At 38.7% G+C, this 26,532-nt stretch overlaps 1 protein-coding gene across 3 annotated transcripts in view; it reads right to left on the bottom strand.

The window, feature by feature from the left end:
- The window catches only part of GRIA2 (glutamate ionotropic receptor AMPA type subunit 2), a 288,216-nt gene that overhangs the window by 86,625 nt on the left and 175,059 nt on the right, over positions 1-26,532 (bottom strand). For all 3 annotated transcript variants that reach the window (XR_014224841.1, XM_082243100.1, XM_082243099.1), the window contains exons 7-11: positions 25,746-25,913; positions 23,675-23,779; positions 20,780-20,890; positions 10,135-10,341; positions 7,750-8,120 (exon numbers count right to left, since the gene is read on the bottom strand). Coding sequence is in view for 2 of the 3 variants with exons in the window: in XM_082243100.1 (XP_082099226.1) it covers positions 7,750-8,120; positions 10,135-10,341; positions 20,780-20,890; positions 23,675-23,779; positions 25,746-25,913 (962 nt within the window). In the remaining variant the exon portion in view is untranslated. The remainder of the gene's footprint in view (positions 1-7,749; positions 8,121-10,134; positions 10,342-20,779; positions 20,891-23,674; positions 23,780-25,745; positions 25,914-26,532) is intronic.

The following is a 26,532-nucleotide window of genomic DNA, read 5'->3' as shown; positions in this document are numbered from 1 at the left end:
AACAAGCAAGTCTAGCATTTCAAGTTTCACTACACTGCAACTATTACTTAAATTGTTGCTATTCATAAAGAAAAATCAAAGAAGGGAAAATCTGTGGCTATTTGTAAATTGTGTGTGTCTACTTAGCTTTTCCTCTTTTTTTTGGTGGCTTTGATGAAAATTGCCATTATCTTTCCACAAGTAGTTAAAATTGTGAGCAGTAGTTTCAACTTTTCTCTTCCTTTAGTGCGATAGCAAAGAACACAGTGTATTTAATTATAGCTCATGCTGTTGTCATGGCAACTATAAATTAAAACATTATTCGTGTTCACTTGGCATGGAAGTGAGAAAAAGTGCACACTGCAGTGATTTGCATACATATGTTAAATTGCATTTACAAAGGGAGTTGTGGTTAGCATTTTAGTAAGCAATTAAAATTATTATTTAATGCTGTTTATTAATTATATATATAGTCACTTGAATAAGCAAACAAATTTAACGTATATGAAAAAGTATATAACTGTGCATTCTTGTTTTAAGGGGAACAGTGTTAAATCTGGGGGGGGGGGGGAGTTTAAAAAACTGGAGCACTCAGAATCTGGTGTAGCTGTGCATGGTAGCCAATCAGCTTCTGTCCTTAGCTTGTTCAATTAAGGGCTGACACTAAAACCTGAAAGCGGATTGGTTTCTATGCAGAGCTGCACCAGTAAATCTTCCCCTGAATGTTGTAATAAAAAAAAAAAACATAACAGAATTTCTTAGAAAATGAAAAAAAGCAATATTATATAGAAGCCATTCACAATGTGATAAGAATAAAGACTGTAGTCCCTTTTAAGCACATTGAAATGTAAACAGCGCAGTGGTCAGAAGTATTTTACAGTGTGCCTTACATTGCTGTTTAGCAAGTGCAAAAATCAGTGCTTTTGTCAATGGACATAAAAATAAGCCATGTTTGCCAACACTTGAAAAAATTTGAAGCAACACCTTAAAAGGATTAAAAAGAAAATGTGGTGTGCTACATTGGCCGTCTGTCACATATTTGTGGGCATGGTCAATAAAATGAGTGTTGCTTCATGATGTATGGCTTGTAGTATGCAACTTTTCCCCTTTTGCTCTCATTCAGACAACATCTGATTGAAATAAAATAGAGTCTAGGATTGGCTGAAGAGCAAGTGGAGATTAAAAGAGTCCCATGGTTGTTGTCAGGGGCAGCAATGTTAACCTTCAGCATAGGTTTCAGTGCCAACAATGATAAACCCCAGAAAGTATCAGGGCCAGCAACAACCCACAGATTGTGTCAGGTGCTAGAAAGGACAAGTCCCAGCATTAAGGCCCGTACACACGTGCAGATTGTCGGCCGAAAAGATTCGGCCGACGACCGATCGGCCAATTTTCGGCTTGTTAGTATGATGCTTTCGACAGCCGACAGCGCACTTTCGGCCGAACAGAATCTGTCGTGCAAGCATTAAAATTTTTGTATGCCGACACCAGAACGGCCGATTGTTCGCCAGTCAGTACAGAATTCGGCCGACAGACAGCAGATTTGCAAGACTGGGCATGCTCAGAAAAGAAAAAACACAGGGAAAGTTAACCATCACATGACATCACTTCTGCAGTCGGCGGACAAAATTTGTGTGCAGTCTTTTGCACTTTTCAGCGGACACGACAGCCCGGGGACAAAAGACGGCCGATCGTTGTACGGGGCTTTAGTTCCCAGAATGTTTTAGGGCCAGCAATAGATACCCCAGCAATAGCCCTCAGCATGTGACAGGGTCAGCAATGATAAACCACAGTAAGTGTTAGGGCCAGAAATGATAAACCCCACAATAACACACAGCACAACAAAAAGCTCCAAACACAATTATAACCTACAACACTGCAATAATGACAAACTCCAGCATGGCAAGAAATGATAACCCCAAGCAATGAAATAATGATTAATCCCAGTAATGAAATAATGATGACAATCCCCAGTGCTCCCATAATAACTGTTAGCACTGCAATATTAATAAATCCCCAGCGCTGCAATAATGAAAAGCCCAAGCACTACAATAATGATAACCCCCTGTGCTGCAATAATTCAAACCCCCAGTACTGCTATAATGATAACCCCCAGTACTGCTATAATAATAACTCCCAGCACCCCAGCACTTCAATAATGATATGCTCGGCATGGGTGTTCAGTAGTTTTACATGCCTGAGTACCAGCTCCCACTAAGATTCCTCTCTCCTACGATGATGCCGGTAGCTGGAAATATAATTTATTTGCCAGCAAGAGATTACTCTTTGGCAGATGGGCACCTGACAAAGGAAATCTGGAGTGCTTAAAGAAAGTTTGGGGGTTTTATAGCACACCCAAGCGGCCCCCTGTTACTGCCACTGCTTTACTCCTAACCCTAACTTTCCTTGTAATCCTGAGATAGCTATTGCTAATGTAAACTGTATAGGCCCAAGTAAAATTTGAAAATATTCTCTACAAGATCATCTAGTGCCCAGGGCAAAAATGACAAACTGCACCTCACCCTCCAATATAACACTAAATTGCACACTTACCCCTAAGCACAAATTCCCTCTGCAAGCCAAAATTCTCCCCAAATAAAAATGAAAACATTCCTCCTTCTTTGCCCCCTCATATCCCCTCCCCCCCAGCCTAAATCCTTCCCCCAAAAAATCATCCCTCCTAGTTCCCCCAACAATTTCCCCTCCTAGCACAAATTCTTCCCCACCCCAAATCTCCTCTCCTACCACATATTCTGTTCCCCACCCCCCAAATCTCCTCTCCTGGCACAAATCCTCCCATCCCCATAAATGTTTGTTAACAACCCCCCCCCCCCCACCAACACTGTGTTCCTGATACAATTCCCTCCTCCCTCTCTTAAAATCACAGACCTCAGGCGTAATGACAACAGTAGAGAGGAGGAGCAAGCCAGGAGGAGGTGTGGGCTGTGTTCTTCCATGTCCAGCTCCTCTGTCTTGTCAGAGTACCACTCCTCATAGGAATGCTGTCACATCAGGACTGTGCAGGTTTTAATTACCCACCCTCTACCCACATTTTTTGCAGCCAAACGAGGAGCAGTCTAGGGGGGAAGATAGGCACGGGTAATCAAATCCTGCAAAGTCCTGATCTGACAGCATTCCTGTATCAAATCCTGTATTGAGGAGTGCTGCTCTGACAAGAGAGAGGAGCTGGGCATAGAAGGGCACAGCCCACACCTCTTCCTGGCTTGCTCCACCTCTCTAGTGATGTCACTACTTGTGACAATGAAGAAAGCAGCAGGTATTAGATTTTGTGTTGAACTTCATGAAACAAATAAAGCTGTTTGTATTGATAGTCACCTCTTGTCACACGTTGAGGAAGTATTTTCAGATAATCAAAGTGCACATCATCAGGACAGTAAGGACCTCACTGCATTTATTACCAATGAGCATATGCTCCCTTAAAATGTGTGCTTATGGATTAGCTTTAGCACCCAGTTGTTTTTTAAGTCTGCTTTTTTCATTTCTTAGTAATGTACCACGTGTACAGTGGTGCAGTGGTGGCCAACTGTGGATCTTCAATGCAAGTACCTTAAAATTGTTCTAAACTGCATCGAATCCTTAGGACTGAAACTGAATTTTTTCAAATGCTGCTTTAGATTAACTCAACTGTCATTTATGAGTCACATTTTATCAGTAAAGGGACTATTGTCTGATTCTGAGCATGTGACAGCTGTGATAAAAGCACCTGGTTCATGGTATTCCAAATATATTCCCAACCCCAATTATACCTGTGGAGCCATTGAGAAGATTACTACATAAGGAATGCAAGCATGGATCCCCCAGCACAGCTTTGAAACAGGAAAACTGCTTATTGAGTGCACCCCAGCATTAGCATTATTTGATCACTACCTACTATTGTTACTTCAGAAACCTTAGGCTGAAGTCCTTACCCAATACAATGCAGCTCAGGAATGGAAAACTGTTACTTTTGCACCCAGAACACCTGCCAAAGCAGAAGGAATGTATTATTACACTCTATAAAAAGAAGTCCTAGCATCTGTTTGGGCAACAGAAAAATGGAGAACAGTGGGATTCACAGGTTAAAAGTGATTGTGAAGACTAAATTTTGCACAGGGAAGCCTGGATCCTCCTCTTCTCGGATCCCTAGCCCCTCCCTCCTGTCAAGTGCCCCACAGCAAGCAGCCTACTTTGGGGGCACCCAGGCCGAGCTTCAGCTCCGTGTGTCCATTCAGAAACCTTGCTGCCATTCGGCCATGCCCCCTCTCTCCTGATTGGCTAACTGACTTTGACATCTGCGGGGAGCCAATGGTGTTGCGAGCTGTGTTCCAGCCAATCAAGAGGGGGAGTGACGGATGGTCGAGGGACTCGTGGACATTACTGGAGAGAGATGGGGCTCAGGTAAGAATTAGGGGGTGCTGCGTAGGCTGCAACACCCAGATAAGATAAAAAAAAACCTACTGCCTTTACAACTCCTTTAACCCTTTGGATTTACCATAGTCCCTTAACTTAGGGCTTGACAAATATGCTTTGAATCTATGAGCCAACTAAAAAAGTTAGGAGCCAGTTTTTTTAACTAACAAATCTTATGGGTGGAACATGTAACATGTCCCTGAAGGTGAACATATCATTTAACCCTTTCACAGCCAGAGCTGTTTTTGCATTTTTTTGCACATTAAGCAAACACCCTAGAGAATAAAATATTGGTAGTTCCAATTTTGTCTAGGAAACACAACATTTTAGTAAAAAACACATTAAAAGTTAGTTTTAGGAGGCACAAAAACACCATAAATGATCCTTATTTTTTGTTTCACTGGATAAATAGATACCCAACATTTCAACATGTTGAAATATTAGATCCATTGTACTGTTTGGTGATGGACTGTCTTTTTTCAACCTAACTATGTAATTAGAGTATGTGATTTAATTATTCACAGTGTTGCTGTCTGTATTTTTCAATACTGAAGAAAACAAAAATGTTTGCACTATGCGGGAAATATGTAGTATTCATACCTCAGGCCTGTATGTGTCACTGTTTACAGTGATTATATGTATAATACATTCTATACTCTGTACAAGTCATTTCCTGTCCCTGTTATTATCTACCTAAAAGTTGGTGCTTGTTAATAGAGCACTTCATAACTATTCTGCCTCCCAGACTACAGGACACAGCGTATGTAGGCAGGTAGCCACTTCTGCCCTTTTTTTCAGAAAATTCTTGTTTATGTAATTGTTCTACTGATTCGGTGGTTTCAATACTTTTGCAGCAACCTCTCAGATAGGCTGCTAGGTTTGGATAGGCAAATTTAGTTATGTAGCTCTCCAGTAATCAGCAGAGCAGCATGTGATTTTTTTGGGCTGCTCTGGGCTCTACAGGCAATGAGTTTGAATGCTTTCTGGAAGTTTCCAGAATGTAGTGGATGGGAGAAACATATGAGCAGCCTAAATATTTTTTTAGCTCCAGCCAATAACTAGGAAAGTGTGCTGAGATTGTGTTTGGGGAGTTTATAAAAAAAATTGGAGCCTCAGAGAGCAGTGTTCTTCCCTAGGAGGAGAGACTATGCTGTCCTTCCTGGCAGTCTAGCTGAATATCCTGCCTGTTTTTGGGTCCCAGCTGTACATAAATGGGGAGTCTATTCTAAAGCTAATCCTCAGAGAGCTGGAAGAGAAGATTCACTGAGGATACAGGCTAGAGCCTCCACTGAGGAAACTGTCCGCCTATATCTGGAGGAAGACACCCAAGTCCAACTGTGAGTACAGACCTGAGAGAGGGATGCTAGTGACTGTTGCTGCTGTTAACCCCTAGTGCACTAAGTTAAATGCTTGCATGGCTTGGGACATTGTTAATGATGTCCCAGTGCTTTCCACTTTATGTCTTACTGCTCAAATTCCTGTCCAGTGTTCTGGAGTATCCCACAGCTCCCCTAAGCCCATCCAAGTTAGTTTACAATAAACATTAGAAAGGCAAACCCTATACTGTTTTCTGAGCCCAGAGCAGTGAATGTTGCTGTTTGCATGGCTGCAAAGAACCTGGGACACAACTCAGAGGCCCTTGTAGGGGTTAGCACTACACTTTCATAAACACTTGACTGGAAGATTGCAGGCCAGAGGTTCTGACCTAAAGAGGAGCTAAACCCTCCTATTCTTTACAGCCAAGGATACTCAGCCTCTCTTTGATCTGTGGTTGGCATGGTGCTGTGCATGTGATCAGTTATGACAATAGCTATTCGACTTGCCTTGAATGTACCTGTTTTGAGAAACAGTTACATTGGTAGGTTTAGCTCTGCTTTAAATTTAAATTGATTGTAAAGCCTTGCATATACCCCGTGACGTGACTGGGCTCAGGTGATACACAGAGATGAAACAAATCCTCCTACATAAGTTGTACCTGACTATCTGCAGGCCCTTTCTTCTCTATATCAATTCAAAGTGCTGAATTTTAAAGATTGTCTAAGAGTTCAGAAAGGGTGCTGAGAGCAGAAGTTACACTCTGCAGAGCTCAGTGAGGAGAGATCTGACAGCTGATACGAGGGAAGGGACACACACCCCTTCACACAGCACACAGGAGCAGAGCTGAGGCTATTCAATCTGCTGGGAGTCCCTCCCCTGTCACCATTTTTTTCTTGGTGTCAGGAAAACTTGTCAGAAGTGATTTATGCTGACAGCAGACAAATGAAGCAGCAGACAAAGTAACACTTACTGCTCTTAATTGAGACAAGTACACGCTATATAGTGATATGCTCTGTTCATATTTCGTGTCTGAAGTTTACAACCACTTTAATAGTACTTACTGGTTGCTAATCCTCAGTCAAAAACTTAGTGAAAGTCCTGAAAACAGATAGGACCAGCCATCTATAATAAAAGAAAATCAGCAAACGCAGCCTATGTGCCTTTATTGTATAAAATTCATTTTAGATTTAGCCCTATTATTTTTACTCTCAAAACACTATAAATTATTGCATCTTAAAAAGATTGTTTCAAGACCTGCAGAAATTGCCTTTGCAATTTTTGTAATTTACTTTTTTGAAGAAACCAGATAATGTTTTCACCTAATGCTACACATTTGAATTACTCAGGAATACTCTTTTTCAGTAATTTGTTATCTGCACATATAAAAATGATTAAAGATATCATTGAGTCTTAGCCATATAAGCTGAATTTCATCCTACAACTGGTCATGCAACAGCACATAGTTGTAATAAGCTGTGTTTTTGTTTTTTCTACACTTAAAATGACAAGATAATAATAGCTAATGTACCTACCTCCGAGACAAACTACACAACATTTCCCTTTATGGAGTCTTACCACTGTTAATAGTTTTCATGTGTTTTCTTGATCAGCTTTACACATACAAAATCAGTTATTAAAGAAATCAAGTGTGACTTGCATGGCACAGGAGCAACAACATCATTCCAGTTGCAGCTCACCATCCTTTCATCCCATCACAGTTCATGCTGGCCACGAGGACCTGGAACTGTAGACTGGGAATGCAGCAAAAACACGGTACCCCTCCAAGCAGGCATAAAATGATTGGAACCTTGTGCATTTCTGTAGTCTTTACATGGTACATATACTTTTAAGAAGAAAACATCAAGCTAAATTAAATATTGCAACCCACAGTTTTAGGATCTCTTTCCAGAATGCTAGCATGCAAAAAGTTTAGTGTGACCATACGATGAGTCTTTTATTTGTCCAGTACAATATATTGTATATGCACCATGGTATCCACCTCAGACCAAAAATGCACAAAGTAAAAAGAGATGAATCACCAACCTTGGCGAAATATCGCATCCTTGCTGCATAAAGGCACCAAGGGAAAACCATAGACTATTAAATATCCCAAACTCATTAGATGACTCGTTACTTTGAGTTTCTCTTCCATCTTCAAACTCCTCAGTATGCCATTCGTATGGGCTAAATCTGCTGACCAGGAATAAAACTACACTGACCCCAATGTAAGCAAACACTATGCACATCCAGATCTCATATGCTAAAGGATCGAGAAAGGAAAACACTCCCGGTTTTGACTTCTGAGGCTTCTTGATCATAATCGAGATTCCCAAGCTCATGAAAGGTTTTGAGAAGTCAATTACTTCTTCTCTCACCAGTGTAATTGTTAATGGAGCTATTGCAATGTCAGCTTTCTGTAAAACAAAAAATATAAAATAAAAAATATTATTTTTTTTGTTACAAATGAGGAACTAAAACTGACCTTTAATCTGACACTATTAAATTATTTAACAACAAAATATGAATGATTCAGGACAATCATTAGCAATGTGCAAATTCATATTTTATACAATAATAGTTATATAACCATGTTTATTAAGACAGCAGCAAATATATAGTTTATTGAAAATCAGGTGCAATAAAAATCCTCATCTAAAATTAGGTCACTAGATCCTGATGTCCTACTTCCTATGAGTACGGTTGCAGCCTAAGAGAACTTACTGAGCCTGCAGAGACTCAAGTTGTTAAATACGGAGTAGGTATATGACACTGGATAGAAATGTGCTTTGCAAAACTCCTAATAGGCATGAAACAAACATGTGGTATGCTTTTAATTAGTATAGCACAGATATTTAGAATTAGGGTGGTAGGAAGAGGCAGAAAGGCACCAATGTTACTGCAAGGTTCTTATTCCACTGCAAAGTTTCAATGGCTTTTTATTGCAATGCCAAGTGAAATCTCAGCTAAAATTTTATACAGACTGAGACTGGAATTTAGTGCCTAAAGAATGCTTGTTGCAGAACAATAATGTAAACGTTAAGGCACTTTGATTTAAAGTATGACTTGCCTTCTCCACTTCATGTACAAAAGAAATGACATACAATGTAATGTAATCATTCATAAAAAATAATAGAAGGTATACCCAGCAGTGGTATCAGTAAAGGAGTTGCAACAGCTGTGATTGGAACTAGGACTTGGGGTACAGAATGAGTGAAGGAGTAAAGCATCTTCATGTAACTAAATATTAAAGATCATAGAGATATATGATATCGAGATAGTGGCTTAACTACAAATGTAGGGTCCTGGGTCTGTAAATATACCTATACTTCTCTGTGAAGTGCCATGGCTTCTAAACAGCCTTTAGTGTAACAAACAGAATCCTTCGGTTTTAAGACTCCAATTGGACTAGCAACTTATGGTATCCCTGTTACTGTAAACAATTGTGTGCTAGTATATACTTTACACATTGGCATTCTAAAAAGCATTGTGACCTTAATTTCATAACATTTTCACATTCAGGAATCACAGGGAGCTTATGTGACAAAAATGTGCTAACAAGAAAATGTCTTGTTATCCATATCAACTAATCAGCTTCTATCTGTCATTTATAAATTAAAAATGGATGAAATATTGTGACTGGTTGATATAAGAAACAGGTAATGTTCTTGCTAGTTCATTTTCATCCATAAGCCCCAAGATACAATATGGCATCCCTCACTTATTGCAACATATTTCTTTATATAAAGCAAGAGCACATATACAACTTTTTGCTCAACTGTTTCCTAGACAGATTTATGGAAACTAAAATAATATGTTAAGCATATCAATCTTTCCATAAATGCCACTGTTCATTCTTCCAGACTGTAATAACGTCATATTTCAAGGTGAAAGAGGTGACAGAAAAATCATGATTGGTGTCTGCAAAAGGAAAGGAAAATAGCTTTGTGGTTTGCGAGTAATTTTAAAGCTTGACCGCAGGAAGATGTTTCAACATCTCCCCAGGTGTGATGTGAAGTACTGTTATCACAAAACTTAAACATGAAATGTGATTCTTTTGTTACTGTCTCAAGAAGATACCCCAAGGGCACAGCTATATAATAAGCAACTATGTTGTACCATCGGGTGGCTTCAGCTAGCCATGTAACTTATATAAGATCGATCAGTCATATAGTCAAGTAATATACACTATACGTTTACACTATACTTCACTTAAGAAATAAAATTTAACATATAAAGCTTAGACCAAAAAAATTGATGTACACGGATAAGTTTAAGTATGTGCATCTTTTAATACTTTTTTATAATCAGTGAGGGAATTTCAGACATGAACATGAAATAATGGTTTTGGCAAACAATATAGTTGTCAACATGTTTGTTCTTTGGTTTTGGTCATTAACATTCTTCAGTAACAAAGTGCACTGTACTTACCCCATAAACTAATTCTCCCACCATCCCATTCCATATTTTTGTTTCTGCATCTCTTGCTCCATATTTTCCATCAGCAACTATTGTCAGCTTGTATTTAAATCCGCAGTGCCTGGCAATCTCAGTTGCCAGATCAACACAATATCCTTCATAACGATCATTTCCTTCAAACTGATCTGCATTTTTCTTATACATCACATATGGGGCTTCCTGGAAATATCACAATCATTATCTAACAAGATCTAAACATTTTCTAAACACCAAATATATGGTGTAAAAGTAGCATTTGCATGCAACTTAATGGCGGGCAGGTTGAATCACACGATCTCATTTTCAGACAAATGGGAAATATAAATGGGCTTTTTACTATAGCACAACATAAAATAGAAAGATGCGCAGAGTACAGGCACCTTACAGGACAACTATCATAGGCCATGTCCTAATTTCATATATTCCAATGTACAAAAAAAAACACCAGCTTTTGACTCTGCCCACCAAGGCCATCTGGTGCTGTCTTTATTCTTGTTGATGCTGCATTAGCTGTGCTGCTACCTTACTAATATATTTTTTTTCCAAGGGTGGGAGTAAGGAAACGTGAATGAATGCTGCAGTGGTTCAGCTTTTATATTTTTTCAATTTATAATTTAAAGTGACCCTTTCCTTTTTCCATGGAAGACAAGGTAAAAGGGTCACTTAACTCTTCCCCTCTCCCGCAGCACACACTCAGCTTTCCTTGCTCCAGCACTAGGACCAGGAAAAACACAGTGTAAGGTCCAAACAGCCTTAAAGGAGCTTTAGCAGGGCTATGGACTCCTTCCCAAGCCTGATTTGACAATGCTAGGCCAGTCATGAACCACCTAGCTTTGTCGCATTGAATACAGTGAGTCACATGTTCACACATACCCATAACTTCTGGGTATTTCTTTTGCTTTTGGCAGCAAAGTGGAGTGTTGCAATAATAGCGGAAAGGTGAGTATTTACTTCTGGGGAATGAGGATGATAAAGGCAAATTAAATGCTTAAATCTCCTATGCTGCCAGCACAGCAGATGAAGATGAATAATTTAACTTTCTTCTGACAATCATTTATCAAAGCGTCTGGGGGAGCAACAGTCTCAGACACTGTGCATTTCTCATAACAGCCACTCAGATCCTCTGTTTAAATTTTCCCAATTCTGTATAGGGGAATGAGAACAGCTCTGGGCAATACATAGTGCACTTTTATAAATTAGACCCTATGTAACAGTTAAAGACATTTGACAATACTGTTACCAATGATCTAATCACATAAGTATAGGAATAGAAAAGTCATCTAAGAAAATATTATGGACTATTGTGAATAGACCTATAAAATGTGCTGTAGGTTGCTTGTTATCCCACAATATTCCACCCTAAAAAGTAGACAGCTGAATAAACAGAAAAGGTACACTAAGACTAATTTTTGAAGACTAGTGCCGTGGATAATAGTGGGTTTCTACAGGAAAGTTCTAAAGCAAACAATCAAATTCCAGCTGCCAATTTCCCCATGCTGGTTAGATTTTAGCCAGCTGTTTTCTATAAATAAAATCACTATTTATAACATTATATTATTTATAAAACTATTTTGGTATAAATGGATTATACTCTTGGCATTGCACTGTAAAATAGTCAGACAATAAAAAAAATCATCACCCAGTCAAGCATATCAAAATGCATTTAAATGCGACGTAGTTAAAGGTGTGGTGAGTCTGCTTATTCCTAATGCACACATCTGTGGTCTTTGTAAGGCTCCATTCTAAACACTTTACTTCCCCTCCACGCAGTTAAACAAAAAAGCCTGCGATAGACTGAATGTACTTAGGAAAAAAGCTTTCTAAGTTAATGGAGCTCAAAGGTTTAGGTTTAGAGGTAATACCACATCCTGTATACCAGGAATCTCCAAATTACATAGAGGAAAAAGGAGAAGTGATTGGCGCTGCCAATATATGCGTTTAGAAGTGTGGAAGGTAGAAGCTAGTATAGACAACACAGATGTCACAAATATTATAACTATTATGCACGTTTGAAAAACTGAATATTGAATAAATAAGTGAGGTTTTAAATGAGGTAACAACAGGAATAAAGTGTAAGAGCATAAAACCTAAAGCCCAATATTTAAATGTATAAAAGTAAATAGGTATGCAAAAAAAGAAGGTGACATATACATCCACAATATACTCTAGTAAAAGATATATATAAATATATAGTGCCCTTCAAGTGAGGGTGAAGTGGTGGTGTTAAAACAATAAATAAATATATAAATTCAAAAATGATATTATAGTGCAGTGGCTATTAGGTGATATGTAACACAGGTGTATAAGTGATAATAAAAAGGTAGAGTAGAAAAAATTAATATATATAAATAATTTTACAGTGACTTGAGTGACCATAAAGTGACATGTGCAAAAAAGGAAAAGAAACCTCAATCCCAAGCCTGGGAAGAGAGAGTGCCCAATATGGTTCCCCAAAAATGACAATGGGGTGGGTCACAGATGGAGGAAAATAAATCCAAAAAAATTAATAATAAAAAATGCTGAAAAAAATATATATAAAATGGTGGCTGAGTGATTGATACACAGAATATCTCAAAATCAATAGTGTGCTAGTGAAAAAATGCGCAAAGAAAGTGGTCAAAAATGCATAAGAAAAAACATCCACTGAGTCATTAAGAAGCACATAGAGGTATATCAGTCCAAAATAGTGATGAGGTGCCAAAATCACAGGTGCGACCGGTTGGATGATTCTTAGAGTGAAGACTATGGTGCTCCCCTATTCAGTGGGTCCGGTGCTCCCCTTTCTAGTAAATACCGAGCTTACCAGAAAGTACTACCCCTACAGGGGTAGAGCGCAGGTCGATATTTGTAGGGATCGCTCCCAAAGCAGAGGGGTCCGGTCACCTGGTCCACTTCTAATATTCCAATTGCCCGAGTCACAACTAATTGGCGTGTTAGTAGGGGTGTTCCAACATTAATGCTCCAACCAAGCCATTCCAGGACATGTATATAAATAAAGAAAGATGCCTCCAAATGGTGAAATACCGCTAGACTTTTATTAAAAACATCCAAGATAAAAGCAGGTACTCACATAAAAAACAGTGCTAACGTTCCCTCAGGACTTAGGAGCCGCAAGGTCCTCTCTGGCGGTGGGGTGATGAACGGTAAGCGTTCTCCCGACCGGAGCTGCGTCCCAAGCCGATCAATACAATGCAAGCGGAAGTGATGCGGTGCGCACTGAAAGGGGAGCACCGGACCCACTGAATAGGGGAGCACCATAGTCTTCACTCTAAGAATCATCCAACCGGTCGCACCTGTGATTTTGGCACCTCATCACTATTTTGGACTGATATACCTCTATGTGCTTCTTAATGACTCAGTGGATGTTTTTTCTTATGCATTTTTGACCACTTTCTTTGCGCATTTTTTCACTAGCACACTATTGATTTTGAGATATTCTGTGTATCAATCACTCAGCCACCATTTTATATATATTTTTTTCAGCATTTTTTATTATTAATTTTTTTGGATTTATTTTCCTCCATCTGTGACCCACCCCATTGTCATTTTTGGGGAACCATATTGGGCACTCTCTCTTCCCAGGCTTGGGATTGAGGTTTCTTTTCCTTTTTTGCACATGTCACTTTATGGTCACTCAAGTCACTGTAAAATTATTTATATATATTAATTTTTTCTACTCTACCTTTTTATTATCACTTATACACCTGTGTTACATATCACCTAATAGCCACTGCACTATAATATCATTTTTGAATTTATATATTTATTTATTGTTTTAACACCACCACTTCACCCTCACTTGAAGGGCACTATATATTTATATATATCTTTTACTAGAGTATATTGTGGATGTATATGTCACCTTCTTTTTTTGCATACCTATTTACTTTTATACATTTAAATATTGGGCTTTAGGTTTTATGCTCTTACACTTTATTCCTGTTTTTACCTCATTTAAAACCTCACTTATTTATTCAATATTCAGTTTTTCAAACGTGCATAATAGTTATAATATTTGTGACATCTGTGTTGTCTATACTAGCTTCTACCTTCCACACTTCTAAACGCATATATTGGCAGCGCCAATCACTTCTCCTTTTTCCTCTATATATCTAATATAATCTCTAGTGGGTTATATTCTGAAGTGGGCTGCAGCCAATCGCTTTTTTCTACCCCCTCCCTTCGATATTATCCTAAGCGCGGATTCTTTTCCACTCTTGATTCATACCCCACACTTGTACTAAGTGTGTTCTATCTGCAGCTATGGATCTCTTTAGTTATGTAGGGAGCAGGGAAATTAACATAGAAGAGATTTTTAATCATGAAAGAGTGACCAATAACCATGACCTTAATGGCCTTTTTAAGCAGTTGAAACATGATCTAGAGAAGCAATTAAGAGTGTGGTGGGACATTTCCACACTAGAAATGTACATTAAAGAGAGAATAACCCCACGGAGATTAAGATGGGAGGTACATCCCAATGATGCGATTCTAGATCAAGGCCTCATGGAGGAATGGTATAATTTCTTTAACAGATGTGAATCTGAATTACTTAAACAAATTGTTGGAAGGAGGAAATTCAAACTCAAAGAAATAGAGAAAAATATTACCAGACTTAAGACTCTACTAACCCCCTTCTCAACCACCAACGAATACAAAGAGAAGGAGAAGGAATTACAAACCAATATAGCCAAATACGACACCGAAGTACAGAAGAAGAAGCAGAAGAAATTTAGTAGGGATACGTTGGACTACAAGGATCAGAAAGTCTATAAATGGCAAAATTCCTTAGGAGAGGAAGCAATGGAAGTACAGGAACCAACAACAGCCTATATATCAAGAGAAACCACTCCTGATGAGGACGAACAAGAGGAGGAACCCATCACCCCAATCTCCAGAACACCGGCTACACCATTTCCCAGGACACCTCGTGAGAGTGCGCACCGCATCACTTCCGCTTGCATTGTATTGATCGGCTTGGGACGCAGCTCCGGTCGGGAGAACGCTTACCGTTCATCACCCCACCGCCAGAGAGGACCTTGCGGCTCCTAAGTCCTGAGGGAACGTTAGCACTGTTTTTTATGTGAGTACCTGCTTTTATCTTGGATGTTTTTAATAAAAGTCTAGCGGTATTTCACCATTTGGAGGCATCTTTCTTTATTTATATACATGTCCTGGAATGGCTTGGTTGGAGCATTAATGTTGGAACACCCCTACTAACACGCCAATTAGTTGTGACTCGGGCAATTGGAATATTAGAAGTGGACCAGGTGACCGGACCCCTCTGCTTTGGGAGCGATCCCTACAAATATCGACCTGCGCTCTACCCCTGTAGGGGTAGTACTTTCTGGTAAGCTCGGTATTTACTAGAAAGGGGAGCACCGGACCCACTGAATAGGGGAGCACCATAGTCTTCACTCTAAGAATCATCCAACCGGTCGCACCTGTGATTTTGGCACCTCATCACTATTTTGGACTGATATACCTCTATGTGCTTCTTAATGACTCAGTGGATGTTTTTTCTTATGCATTTTTGACCACTTTCTTTGCGCATTTTTTCACTAGCACACTATTGATTTTGAGATATTCTGTGTATCAATCACTCAGCCACCATTTTATATATATTTTTTTCAGCATTTTTTATTATTAATTTTTTTGGATTTATTTTCCTCCATCTGTGACCCACCCCATTGTCATTTTTGGGGAACCATATTGGGCACTCTCTCTTCCCAGGCTTGGGATTGAGGTTTCTTTTCCTTTTTTGCACATGTCACTTTATGGTCACTCAAGTCACTGTAAAATTATTTATATATATTAATTTTTTCTACTCTACCTTTTTATTATCACTTATACACCTGTGTTACATATCACCTAATAGCCACTGCACTATAATATCATTTTTGAATTTATATATTTATTTATTGTTTTAACACCACCACTTCACCCTCACTTGAAGGGCACTATATATTTATATATATCTTTTACTAGAGTATATTGTGGATGTATATGTCACCTTCTTTTTTTGCATACCTATTTACTTTTATACATTTAAATATTGGGCTTTAGGTTTTATGCTCTTACACTTTATTCCTGTTTTTACCTCATTTAAAACCTCACTTATTTATTCAATATTCAGTTTTTCAAACGTGCATAATAGTTATAATATTTGTGACATCTGTGTTGTCTATACTAGCTTCTACCTTCCACACTTCTAAATGCATATATTGGCAGCGCCAATCACTTCTCCTTTTTCCTCTATATATCTAATATAATCTCTAGTGGGTTATATTCTGAAGTGGGCTGCAGCCAATCGCTTTTTTCTACCCCCTCCCTTCGATATTATCCTAAGCGCGGATTCTTTTCCACTCTTGATTCAATCTCCAAATTACGGCCCTCCAGCTGTTGCGGAATTACATGTCCCATAAGGCATTGTAAAACTCTGACTTTCACAGACATGACTAGGCATGAAGGGAATTGTAGTTCCTGAACAACTGGACGGACATAGTTTTGAGACCCCTGCTGTATACTACTTCTCTCTAGGCCAAGCAGCATGTAAATATAACTTACCTCTTGACAAATCTGCACTTCGTTACATAGTTCTGAGGATGTGGAACTCATTCTAACAATGACCTCCCCCTACCCTGGAAACTGCCAGAGCTCAACCCTCAAATAATTAATTTACACTAATTTTTGGACAGTGGGAGCTATGAAAATAGATAGTGCTGCACTTTTTAAGTTTATGATGAGTTAGGTTTCTACATATTCTACTGGTAAGTTAAAACCTGACTATTTAGGGCAGCTTAGTTATTTTTAACAAAGCTTTAACTTAAATAAGTAATGAACTAACTTAGATACCCAATCAATAAACTGAAATTGTGACTGCACTTATGTCCTTTTATAACTTCACATACCTGCAACCACAGACTTATTTTTATCTGCATAATACAAATTCCCATTGCCAGATTGGTTAGATCACCACATTATCTGTAATGGTGTCTTGAGCCCAGGTCACACATTCAAAAGGTCAGCTGTGCTTCATAAATTATGAGCAATTTAGAAGAAGTCACTACCATATGGAAATTTCTCATGACACCAATTGTAATTGTCTTGCATTAGTGATGAAACAACACTGTCACAGTTGAATTGCTAAGTTCTATGCTATTCTGAGTCATTGCGGAAATATCATGCTTATCCCTGAAGATGTGTTTGCCATTTAGATTCTGGTAGCTGTTTATAGATGGATAAATGTGTGCTCGTCATTATGTAATTCTTGGGGAACAAATGCTTGGCACTAGAACCAGACAAAATGAATTACCTAGTAATGGGAAAACTACTGTTCAGTCTGTTAGCTTGTCATAAAAAACAGCTTAATTGTCATTTTTTAAGAATCCCACATATTGTCATTTTAAAACATTTACATATTGGTTAAGTGTATGCCTTTCCGCTGATAACTTAAGGTCAAAAGCAATGGGTGTGGGTGTGAGCCACAAAGAATGAATGTAGAAGAGGGTTATGAATACAAGGGACAGTATCAACGTTTTCCAGCAGGACTTCAGGCATAATGTACCCAGACAATGTATGTAGGAGTCATCTCAGAAAAGACTTACTTTTTCAAATTAATTAAGGATGCACACAATAACTTGGACATGTAATAAGTAAACAGAAGTGGGGATGTGGAATTCTCTTCCACAAGCAGTGGTATCAGCGGGGAGCATCGATAGTTTCAAAAAACTATTAAACGGGCACCTTAAAGACCACAAAATAAAGGAGTATACAATATACAGTTAACATCAAACTCACACACACATCTTAGGTTGAAATGGATGGACTGATGTATTTTTTCGATCTCACTAACTATGTAAACAAGCATTTAGGAATGCTCTCATTGGAGCTGCTCCAAGCAAATTGAGTCCTTTGGCTTGATCCATGAAAAGTGGGATGGATACTAACTTTCAAGTGTCATGGAATATATCTGAATCTCCTATAAACGTAAATCAGAATGAGCAGACTGCTGCCAATACCTTAGTAAATGCACAGGGGGGAAGGTGAGAATAGTTGACATATCTAGAATAGTGGCATTTACACTATAGGTCAGTATTACAGTATTCTTGTTCTCAGGTAACTCCCAGGTTCTTGAAGTATAGAAACAATTGGGTTACTTTACTAAAAAAATATATTTTGTAATTACACTGTATTAATTTACAGTACCTCATTAATTATGGAGGACAACTTATTTTTTAATTTCCTCTGCACTTGGTTGGCTGTTTGAAGTGAACACATATTCCCCTGGCTAAGAAAAACTGTTCTCCTGGATAATAAATCCCCATGACTAGACCTTAGTCTAGCCTAGCTGCTAATATAATGAAAATTGATGTCCAGATCTATTTTCTGCTTTTTTGTGTGACAATACTCCCAATTTAGTGTTACGCGTTTTACGCAACTTTAACGTGACAAACTCCAGAGTCAGTTACAATACCAACGCACCCTATGGGCTTGGTAAGTATGTATCTGTTTTTAAAAACAGCATTTGGGATAAGAAATGGAGAAGTTGGCTGATGACAATAGCAGATGACTTCGGAGCTGGGTGGAATACAAATGTTCTCATTAGACATGCCCACAATTATAACATGCAATGCTCCATAAGAATTAAAATTACAACTGTCAAGCTCCTCACAACCAAAGAATTGAACTTAATTCATAAACTTAGATTGCACCAGAATGTTTAGTCATTATCTGTTAATGAGGCAGATATGTGTAGTGCGGTATTGATATTCAAGCTAATATCTCAGGAAAACTGTCTTAAATATTCCAGAAGCCACTTTTAGTCCCATGAGAGGAAATTACTTTATTTCTTCTCACAAAAATATTGATATACCAGATCTAAAAATATCTGTTCAGGGACATGTAATACACAATGTGAGCTGATTAGGGTGCTGGGGGAGAAAGGTAATAGAGAGATGGATGGGATGCCTCTACAGATAATAATTTCAGTCCTTAGGGAATCCTGTGACTTGGTTATAAAACAATAAGCTGTCTTGTTTCTTGTGAGCTGCACAGGACTGTACTGTAATTTATAACTGCACTTAAACACTTCGTATAAAAATTAACCGTGCTGCGGTATACTGTATCTGCCCTAACACCAACATTTTTCTTAAGCAGTTTTAGTCATTTGTGTAAACAAAAAAAAACCTTTTTTAACCATTTACTCTTTTGACACAACTCTAACATTAACAGAATTGAAGTGGAACTCTCTTTTGGGTGGAATGGGATGATTTTAATTCCATGTATGAGGCTTTATTCTTAGGAAGGGGATTTTTCGCATACTCACCCACACTTTGGTACCTATTATAGTTTTTGTGTATACTATGAATCCACTACTAGGTTAATTTCGTTCCACCTAGTGGATTTTTTATAGTAGAATCTTAACAATACACTTTGAGAACTTTAAGCTGTCATTGCTGTGTCCGACGTAGAAAATCTGGAATGTGCTGAAGATTCTCCTGTCAGAACGGTCATGACAGGAAGGCTTAGGTAGCTACTGCAGATATGTGTAGGCACTCTTAGGTGCATGCACTTTATACCTGGAGCAATTTACTCCTCTTCTACCCCCCCCCCCTCGCCCAGTGACAGAGTCTTTTTTAAACTTTAATTGCAGACTAGAAGCTGAACATATACAAAACTGAACAGGTAGCAGTACTGCAAATCAAAAAGCAAATACAGGTCTTTCACAGCCAGTCATGAGGAAGGAAAGAATCTTGCTTTTCAAAAGGTTTGTTTGTTTCTAACTACAACAAGGTGCCTTGCTAAAGCTGTGCTCCTGGCAAACAGTTAAATACACAGTTAAACATTGATTTGGTGAGTCTTGTGATTCAGGCTCCCTGCCATATAGCTGAATGTGATCTGGAACCACCAGTGCAACAAGGGCATTACAAAGACATACAGGCACACCCTATCTTGTGATATGGACAACAAAGAAGAAGGTCAGGTTACGCCTTCACATCTTCCCCTAGTCAGCATGCTCAGTTTCAATGTACATGCTCAGGAGTGTGGCTATTATTAAGCTATGCCAGCACTGAGCACGGGAGTGGGAGAAGAGGGGGAAGCAGCAATTTTTACTGACAGAAAAAAGCATTTCAAAGCATTTCCACAAAAAGAAATAAGTCACAAGTCATAAAATGATAACGTGATAAAGAGGTGTGATACTTCAGTTGAGTTATAAATGTATATTTTTGAGTCTGAGTTGACAAACTCCGCTATTTTTAGGAGAGCCCTTCTCAACTAAAGTGTTAATCCTCCAGAAGCAGGGGCTTTCTGTCTTAAAAGCTTGTAATTGTTTCCATAGACATTATCAGCTAAAGGTAATACCCATAAATAGTTTTGTTTTTTTGACAAAAGTGCAATTTTAAATCTATTTGACTCTTAACACTGGACCGTACTTCAAAGTGAAGTATAGTAGTAAAGTAGAGAATTGTAGGTGATTATAGGATTTTTTTTCAGTTTCAGATCATTTGTTACATAGTTGACAATGTGCAATTTTCATTGTAAGTCACATCTTTATAATTCAAGTAAACACAGGGTTCCTAGCTTGATACAAATCAACATTTTCAGTAATTCTTACCAATATAGTTGTAACAATAACAGTTTTGTTTTCAAGGCCCATGGAGTCATTAGCAGACAATACATCAGTGACTGTAACCACCATTTTGTCAAGCTCGCTCCAGTATCCAATCTGCCAAATAAATTAACAAACAGCAAGTGATGGCTAATTGAAAAATAAAAACAAATATGTATATTCAAGTAGGTTTTACTGGCAAACTGAGAGAGTAAAAAAATGCAAAAATGTAAGAAAACGTAAAAGATGTAATAGAATACAAAAAAACGTGAGAGTGTAATGTTACCTGATAGAGCAACCAAATATAGAAATTGATTTTACTACATTTGTCAAAGCATTTTATGTTTTATTTTTACTTATATGAATGAATGAATGAAAACCTTTTTTTTTTCTTCTATTTAGGGACATAGGCATTTTTAACATACAGATTTTACAGCCACCTACTGGAAGATGGGACACTAGAAAAAAAAACCTGGGGGACACTATTTTTTTATTTTTAAATAAAGGACTTGTCAAAAAACTTGCTTTTGTGTTTATTTTTTGTACACTTTTTTGGTGAATGGGTAGTGGTACGATGTACCCGTTATCCATTCACATAGGGGGAGGTGGGATCGGGGGACCCCTTGTTAAAGGGGGCTTTCAGATTTTGATAAGCCCCCCACCCACAGACTCCCACAACCACAGCCCAGGGTTGTTGGGAAGAGGTCCTTATCTTCATCACCCCAAAGCAAACTCCCCATGTTGAGGGTAAGCGGCCTGGTATGGTTCAGGAGGGGGTGACGCCCGCTCGCCCCCCCCCCCCCAATCCTGGCCAGCCAGGCTGCTTGCTCAGGTAAGGGTCTGTTATGTATTCTGGGGGGGACCCCAGGTCGTTTTTCTTTTTCATTTTGGCATAGAGTTCCCCTTAACATCTGTACCAGACCAAAAGGGCCTGGTATGGATTTTGGGGAGAACTACATGCATTTTTTCTTAATTCTATCATAGGGTTCCCCTTAACCACTTAAATACAGGGCACTTTCACCCCCTTCCTGCCTAGACCAGTTTTCAGCTTTCAGTGCTCACTGGCATCTATGGGAAATATCGGTTAGCTTGACATGGCACTGCTCCCTGTCTTTAACATTGGCGTCCAAGGGAAATCTTGGTCTGCTTGACCAGGCACTGCCCATGAACTATAAGTGACAGGGACACAAAACTTGGGGAGCACTGAGAGGGGACCCAGGACTACAACATATCTATACATTGTAAAATTGGGGTATGTTCACTACACTGACTGCACTAAACTAACTCAACTCACTATCCCCTAACTACCTGCCTAACCTCTATTATCATACACTATACATGGCTGCCATGTAAGCAGCAGCCTTATATAGTGTGGGGTGTGGACTTAGCCCCTGAGCTATGATTGGCTTAAGGCAGCCTGCCTTTGTCCAATCATGGCTCTTACAGGACACTGTACTGTGACTGGACAAAGCATACAGGTCAGGTGCATGCTTTGGCCAATCAACAGTAATTTATTTACTGCACTAGCGCAGTGCTTAATGGGGCGCTCATCGTCGGGGGAACTTCCCGCCTACGGCCCCATTTGTTCGTGTGTTCAGCGAACACATGAACAGCTGATGTTCGAGTCGAGCTTACGTTCGACTCGAACATCAAGCCCATCCCTAGTGAACATGTTAATTGTTGGTCTGTTTTTACTCCCATTTAAGTAGTGTGTTTACTCTACTTGTTTTTATAATGTGATGATTGGCCCTCCAGTTCTACCATTTGAGACTTATTGTTCCTTCGGGTACCAGTTACCCCTAGCAGTGATTACCTGTATATCTGTGTCCCACAATTGACAATAAGGAAAAAAATGTTTCTATACTTACTGTAATTTTTTTTTTCCTCCATTGAGGAAAGAGTAATAAAACCTGAATTTACGAAATCATGAACTCCTTTGTCCCTCAATGGACGGCAAGAAAAGATTACACTGTAAGTACAAAATTCTTATTTTATAAGGATACAGTATAATTACAATGGCAATGGGTATTCTTTTCAAGTGTATGTGAAGGTAAAGGCTTTTTTTTTAATAGTTTTAGATAGAGTGAAGAAGATTATACCTCCTATTACATTTTACAAATTTTCAGAGCTACTTTACAGTTTCATCCTTTTTCCTGTGTTGCTGATGCTGACAAAATGTTCACTAGAATGAAAGTAAGAGAAACTCTGCAACAAGGACACTGACAACCATAACATTTGTCAGGGTTCTAGTCTTACCATATTTACTAAGGAAAAATATTTTTATTTCTCCTAATGTTGCTGTTAGAGAGTTACCCTTACTTTCTTTGTGAAAACATTTTGACAGCAGGACAAGAAGTTAGGGGACATTTAACACAGCCCCAAGCAGCAGATAAAGTTTACAAGCTTTCTTACCCTTCTGCACTCTATCTAAAACTATGAAAAAGTTCTGATTGGACATACACATAAAGAGGAACTCCAGCCATTTGCAGAGAAATTAAAAATCAACAGCTACAAATACTGTACTGACTGACTTTTAATAAACAGGTACTTACCAGCCTATAGATCCAGAGATAGCATCACCCAAAAATAGTAGAGGAGGGGAGGGAGGAGGAAAAAAGTGAAACTTCTGATTTTATGGGAAGTTCCACTTTAAAGTTCAAGATGCAACAGATATTAAGACATGCATTGTTGAGCACTAGCTGAGGTAAGATGCCAGGACTGCCTGTGATGCATTCAAATAAATTAATCAAAACGAAAATTAATCGCACAACAACCTTATAGTAAGTTCCTGTAGCTAAGCGATGATAACTGTAACAGAACTTCTATTGTTTCATATCTTAAAAAAAAAACAAAAACAAACCCCCCAAAAAAACCCAGAATTAACTACTCTTTATATATTACCTTTCGAGGGCCATTGCTTTTAAGTTCCATGATGTTGATTGTATAATTTACTCTTTTACCATTTTGGTCAAATTTTATATTTCCTGTTAATCCATCAACTTGGACCTATTGAAAGTTTTAGAAAATAGAGTTATTGACTTAATAATCATTTCCTTCAATGTAGGTGCTCTGCACAGAACAATGGGCTCCTAGAGCTCATTTTCTTGTTTGAAGTATGTATATGCACAGTCTGGCATGCGTTAAGGCAGTTTTGACAATGAATGAACTGTCGATAAACCCTAACATGGTACAAATCATATGTGACCATTATATGTAATGAAATGCACTGTAAAACAATACTACCATATGCTATAGCACAAAGGCATTGCCTTAGTAAATAGAGGGGGCAGTAAAAGTGAATGGCACTGCGATGCAGTAACATATAGTACATGTGTTATAGGGCACTGAGGTAACACATGTGTTTTCCATGACATAGAAGTGTAAATGGGCCCTTAAGGTTCCTTTACACCAGGCATGCTCAACCCATGGCCTGCAGGCCAACCTATGGCAACCCCCACAGCCTCCTTTGGGTGCACACTGCTCCAAAATACTGGCAGCAGTCATACACAAGGCAAAACTGTGGGCAGCTCCCTGCTCTTCTCTTTCTTTCCTAACACACAGACATGGGGATAGGAGCCTTTAGTCAAGTAGATTACATCTAGTGGCATTGAAACAGGGACTCTGAAGGTGGATTCTCACAGTTGTGTGATGAGCTTGCAGTCATTCCTGGAGCATGTGATCTGGTTAAAAATAGATGTGGGTAAAAATGTAATGGGGATTGGTTCCATGGAAAATGATTATCCTGATTGTTGTTAAAAATCTTATAATGCTCTTCACAATAAAAATTTTTAATTCTGAACTATTTTATTTCATTGTGGCCAGTGACCGATTACCAAATCACTTAAGTGGCCCGTGCTCTTCAAAAGGTTAAGCACCCCTGCCTTACACATTACAAACATACATTACTTTCCTAATTCTCTTTTTAATTTGATTAAAAAGTGCATGGTGGTTTAATTTCTTTGGAGTCCTGTTAGAAGATTTATATAAGTTTTCTTTTTTGGTAAACTGAGTTTTGATCCATCTTTGTGTCTTTTGAAGAGCTCTTATTAAAGAAACAGTACAGCCAAACAAGCTTTGTCTTTCTTCAGGGAGCCACACTTTTGAAATAATTCATATGTATCCAAGTGTTTCTAAAAACAAGCTTTAACGAGTCGACATCAATCCTTCTGGTTTCAAAACACAACTGAATAATAAGCTGAATGAACAAGCAAGCATTAAAACCTCAGTCAGGATTTTATTGTTGCCTGTGTCTCCACTAGTGAAGATTCACCCTCTCCATTTGTCCTGGTCATCATTGTCGGTAGTTCTGTGGTCACTGAGTCAGGGATAGCGGTGGATCATTCAATGGGAACACTTGTTCCAGGGACAACTGTCTAAAAGCAATTCTCCTTTAATTTGGAGATATTTTATCCTACTTCTTGTTGTGTTTCAAGACAGAAGTGAAGGAAAACCTCTCCAGTGGGACACAGAACACAAAGTCAACAACAACAAACTTGTCAGGAGATTTAATCATTAATCCCTACCTGTAGCTAAAACTTTAATAATAAAATGTTTGGCTTTAAATATAAAGAACATTATCAGAGCTCCAGGAAAATTGGACTTTGCACTCCATGCAAGGCCTGCTTTGCAAATGTGCCCCCCCCTCACCTAAACAATGATAGTGATGTTGTCCTCTTGCTGACAAGATTCTGGTGAATGGTGAGTAATGCAGCACTGTGAGATGTTGGCTAGTCTACATTCTCCAGATCTTGCTGGAAGATGAAGACGTCGCCTCTTGCTTGGGCACCACAGATGGAAGCCAGGTGGAAAGGTATTATCTAACATTTTCCCCCTACAGGTGAATTATTTTATTTTTTTTAACTGTTTCAATGTTTCAGCAAGGATGAGGGAGGCACACTTAAAAAGTAAACCTTTTAGGTCCAAGACCAACTTTTCTTTTTCAAAGAAATAATAATTGCTAGCATTGTGTTACCTGCTTTAAAGCTCTTTCTATTTCTACTCCATGCCCCCACGGCACTGCTGGGTTTGCTAAACAATCCCCAGCATTTCCTCTTCTTGAGATTTCTATTCTCTGTTTACGCAAATTACGAAAGGCCTCTGTCATCACTTGAACAGCATCAAATGTTAGAGCTGATGTATACTGTAAATGACATACAAAATATAATTAAAAAATACACATTATACAAATACATGAATACAATTTATTTTAATACACAAGATTCTGACCTTTCTGCTTTCAGGGGCATATAAGCAAAGATTTACATGAGGAGGCATAGATCATTTCTGCCTTCAAGGGTGGTGCAAATATTGTATTAGTTATTGTCACTGCTCTGTGCTCTGCACCTCCAGCACTTCCTGCACTCCCTGGAGTGCTGGGCAGTGGAGGGGGCAGGAGCAGCGGGCTCAGGCTCTCTAGCTCTCAATGGCACGCTGAAAGGCAGAGCCACCTGCTAGTCAGACATCCTGATATTATTGTCAGAATCCCAGAAAAGCCTGTACCAGCTCTTTGATGTCAGCTGACAATCGACAGGAGTCATAAACTACCCTGCATTTATGAATGCATTCAGCTTATTTAAAAAAATTCTGAGCTGGTCATAACTAGTTCTTCAGGGAGTTTAGTCCACATTTTCACAGCTCTTATTGTGAAGAAGCCTTTCTGTAAGTGAAGGTTAAATCTTTTTGTTTCCAGACTTAAATAATTTTGAGCATATCCCCCCTTGAACGCCTCTTCTCAAGAGAGAATAAATTCAGTCCAGCTA

The sequence above is a fragment of the Pelophylax lessonae genome, assembly GCF_965119305.1.
Source record: "Pelophylax lessonae genome assembly, chromosome: 1".
NCBI classification, from domain to species: Eukaryota; Metazoa; Chordata; class Amphibia; order Anura; family Ranidae; genus Pelophylax; species Pelophylax lessonae.
The sequence above is the reverse complement of the archived record's forward strand: the minus strand, read 5'-3'. Positions and strand labels throughout refer to the sequence as shown.